This window comes from Myotis brandtii, unplaced genomic scaffold (genome assembly GCF_000412655.1).
Source record: "Myotis brandtii unplaced genomic scaffold, ASM41265v1 scaffold114, whole genome shotgun sequence".
NCBI lineage: Eukaryota > Metazoa > Chordata > Mammalia > Chiroptera > Vespertilionidae > Myotis > Myotis brandtii.
The window spans coordinates 959,087-963,043 of record NW_005353927.1 but is presented as its reverse complement, the minus strand read 5'-3'; the positions used below and the strand labels follow the sequence as shown (position 1 = coordinate 963,043).

Here is a 3,957-nt window from a genome sequence, read left to right as displayed (position 1 = left end):
TCCCCTCAGGCTCTCTCCCCACCCCCGTTCCCATTCACCCCAGCCCTGGCCCCCGGGTGGCCCCCCCAGTACCCCGTGCCCCCTCAGGTCCACGACCTGTGCGACAACTTCTGTCACCGCTACATCACCTGCCTCAAGGGAAAGATGCCCATCGACCTGGTCATCGAGGATCGGGACGGCGGCTGCAGGGAGGATCTCGAGGATTACCCGGCCTCCTGCCCCAGCCTCCCGGACCAGGTGGGCCGGGCGGGCACCAGGCATCGCCTGCAAGCGGAGCCAGCCAGGCAGCGGGGTTACAGCATGAGAACACGCACATGCACACACACACACACAAACACACACACGCACGCACACACACACGCCTTAACCACTGAGGACACCACCATAGACTCAGCTACACCCACACAGGTTCACACACGGCCGCACAGGCTCAATTCCAGCCATTGTCACTCATGGCCAGTGACAGCCTGCACCATATACCCAGCCGCACCGTAGACCACACAGCCCGGTTGAGACACCGTCATTCTGTGTGTGTGTGTGTGTGTGTGTGTGTGTGTGAGTGTGAGTGTGTGGTACACATGCAACAACCACACGGATGGAGACTGAGCCACATGCCCCCAGATGCTGCCACACACATCAGAGACAGCGACACCTAGACCCAGACTGACCACGGGGCCTGCACACCCGCACGCACGCGCTACCTGACCGCCTGACAGTCTCCCTACAGCGGGTGTGCACACACCCCGTGCCACTCCGTCTCTGAAACAGTCGGACTGTGGTTTCATCAACAACCACACGACAGCCCAGCCATGTGGATCCCAACCAGGCCCACACCCTCAACGGTCGCCCTCTCACACACCCAGCAATTATGCAGCACGACACCTGCACCCAGGTACAGGCGTGCGGCCATGCCCCAACCGGACTTGGGTGTGCCTCACGCTAGTCACAGATGGGCCCCAGGGACCCTCTGCCACAGCCCATAGTATCCACCCACTCGGCGAGAGCCACCTGCATGTGACACTTGGCTACAGCTCACTCGGAGACACAGCCATAGTCCTCATCTTTTTTAAAAATATATATATATTTTTATTGATTTCAGAGAGGATGGGAGAGAGAGCTAGAAAAATAAAAATATCAATGATGAGAGAGAATCATTGATTGGCTGCCTCCTGCACGCCCCCCACTGGGGATCGAGCCCATAACCTGGGCACGACATTCCCACCTGGAATCGAACCATGACCTCCTGGTTCATTGGTCGATGCTCCACCACGCAGCCCAGGCCTTATTCCTTATCTTCACACAACCCCGACTCCCTCCCTCAGCAGTTACCAGCCAATATAGTCACTGAGCTGCCCACCGCGGGAGCAGGAGCCAGGACAACCACACACGGTCTCACAAATAGGACAACCTACAGCCACACACTCGATGGTAGTCAGATACAGCCCCCTGGCCATCCCCGAGAGCGACAGCCACCTCAGAACCCACTGCATGTCTCAGCTCCACCCACGCCTCAGCCACCTCCCGTCCAGCGACAACCAGGCCATGTAGGCACTCGCACTGTCACGGTCTCAGGCCAGCTTCACGCACCCCAGCGTGGAGGCTCACCCACAGCAGTGGATCGAATCCAGTGCTGGAACCGCTGCAGGGGACAGTCACGTCCACCCTGAAGCCTTCAGACCCGATGCCCCTGCAGCTCACACACAAGCCCGCTCCAGGCACCAGGCACGCAATTGCACACACAGGACGAGCCTGCGGAAGGCTTCCCTGAGCGGATGTCCTGGGCTGTACTCTGCAGGCCTCAGAGGGCGGGTCCTGTGGGGAGGGGCTGTTTATAGGCAGGTCGAGGGCCATCCATGGGGCAGGCCGGGCACCCAGGGCTCCTAGGGCTGTCTGCATCCCTCCCACACATTCCAATCTGCCTCCCAACGTTGAACTGAACGTTAAGCCGAATGACAAAGAAGTCATGGTGCCGTGTCCATGCGGGTGGCTTGGCCTCTGGGACGCGGAGCTGGGGCAGAGGGTAAGCCCAACACCTGGTCAAGTTCCTCAAGGAGTTTGGATAAAGAAAGCACAGTCCCGGACTCCGGGTCTGCAGTTCTGAGACCCCCAAGTCTCTAAACAGTGAAAGCTGTTACCGCCCACCCTCTCCCCCACCCGCTGCTCGCGCCCATAAGTTTAGTGCAAACTCATTTGGCAGCAAAATCTGACCTGAACTAATGAGAGGCTATTTATAGCCTTTATTTATTCCACCTAGTTAAATATCCATCCATTTTGCTGCAGAAATGTTAATGAGCTTGATGACGAGGTTATGCCCAGACCCCGCTGAGGGTGGCATGAAACACATGGCGTGTGCGCTGTGCGCTGACTTACTGTCTAAAAGTGTGACCAGTTCTGAATTCCGAACCACCTCCAGCCCCACGGACCACAGATAAGGTGCCATAGGTCCGTGTAAACTCATCCTTACTGAGTGGCTACTGTGCCTTCGTGTAAATTAACTCCCTGAGTTTCCACACTCTGTGAGGTGGGGACCAGGATAGTCTTCCATTATCCAGCTGGGGAAACCGAGGCACGGGGAGGGGAGGTGACCTGCCCAAGGTCACGCAGCCAGGGGAGAGGCAGGGACAGGCCTTCCTCCCAGAAGCCCCAGCCCCAGAGCCCGTCGTCTTAGCTACTGTGCGGTGACTTCCAACTCTTGTTTCCCAGAATAATTCCTGGCTTAGGGACCAGGAAGACAGCGGGTCTGTGCATCTGGGGACCCCGGGGCCGTCCAGCGGGGGCCTGGCCTCCCAGAGTGGGGACAACTCCAGTGACCCAGGTGAGAAGCTGGGGGGGGAGGGGGGCAGGTAGAAGGGAAATGTGGAGCCAGCCTGAGGACTGAAGTTAGACAGCAAGTGGGACTGCCAAGGGGGCCGGGGGTGGGGGGGAGTGTCTTGGGCAAGGGTTCTGGGCCTCCGGTTTCGCACCCTCACGTCCACAAGCACAGCACTCCCCTCCCCCCTCAGGAGACGGACTGGACACCAGCGTGGCCTCCCCCAGCTCTGGGGGGGAGGACGAGGAGCTGGACCCCGAGCGGCGGCGGAACAAGAAAAGGGGCATCTTCCCCAAGGTGGCCACGAACATCATGAGAGCCTGGTTGTTCCAGCACCTCTCGGTGAGAGCCCTCCCCCCGGGGGAGCAGGGCACAGAGACAAGGCCCGGAGACACCCAGAGACGGGAGACTGAGGCGGGGAGCATTGAGGGGGGGTGTCCAGGAGGGGGGGACTGCGCAGGAAAAAGCATCCTGTGTGCCAGGTGCTGCTCAGGGCTCTTAACTCACTCAGCCCTCCCCAACCCACCCACCCGTGCGACTGACCATCTGCCCTTCTGGCCACCCACCCATCCATCAGCCACCCGCCAGCCAGCACACTCTGTGGGGGCAGGGCTGCCTCACCTCCCTTCTGCAGAGGAGAGAGGAGCCCAGATGGACAAGGAGAGACCGAGTCACAGGGAAGGGGGAGGGGAGAGAGGCATGGAGAACGAGAAAGTGGGGCAGGGAGAGCCGTGCACAGGGCCCTGCCCGGCTCAGAGGCCGGGGCTGGGTTTTGCCTCCCTTCCCGGCAATGGAGCCCTGTCCCCAGCTCCGTCTTCCCGAATGAGAGCTGGCCAATTAGCCTCTAATTGCTGGGGGAGGCGGGGCGCCCACGGGCCTAATTGCCCGAAGCTTGGCTCTGCTTCCCTGGCGGGGCCTCGGGGAGCACGGGGAAGCTCGGACGCTCAGACGCTCGCTGGCCCTTCCGGCCCCTGCCCCAGCCGGGGCTCGCCGGCCGGCCTCGGGGACCAGCTGGTGGCCCAGCAGGCAGGGTGACTCTTGCTGGTGGCCACAGCACCCGTACCCCTCGGAGGAGCAGAAGAAACAGCTGGCGCAGGACACGGGGCTCACCATCCTGCAAGTCAACAACTGGTGAGGGGCCCCGGTGG

At 60.9% G+C, this 3,957-nt stretch overlaps 1 protein-coding gene across 1 annotated transcript in view; it reads left to right on the top strand.

Moving 5' to 3' along the window:
- MEIS3 (Meis homeobox 3) overlaps positions 1–3,957 on the top strand; it is a 22,362-nt gene that overhangs the window by 14,723 nt on the left and 3,682 nt on the right. Inside the window, exons 7-10 of the mRNA XM_014548197.1 lie at positions 88–237; positions 2,704–2,815; positions 3,003–3,151; positions 3,864–3,940. Coding sequence (XP_014403683.1) covers positions 88–237; positions 2,704–2,815; positions 3,003–3,151; positions 3,864–3,940 — 488 coding nt within the window. The remainder of the gene's footprint in view (positions 1–87; positions 238–2,703; positions 2,816–3,002; positions 3,152–3,863; positions 3,941–3,957) is intronic.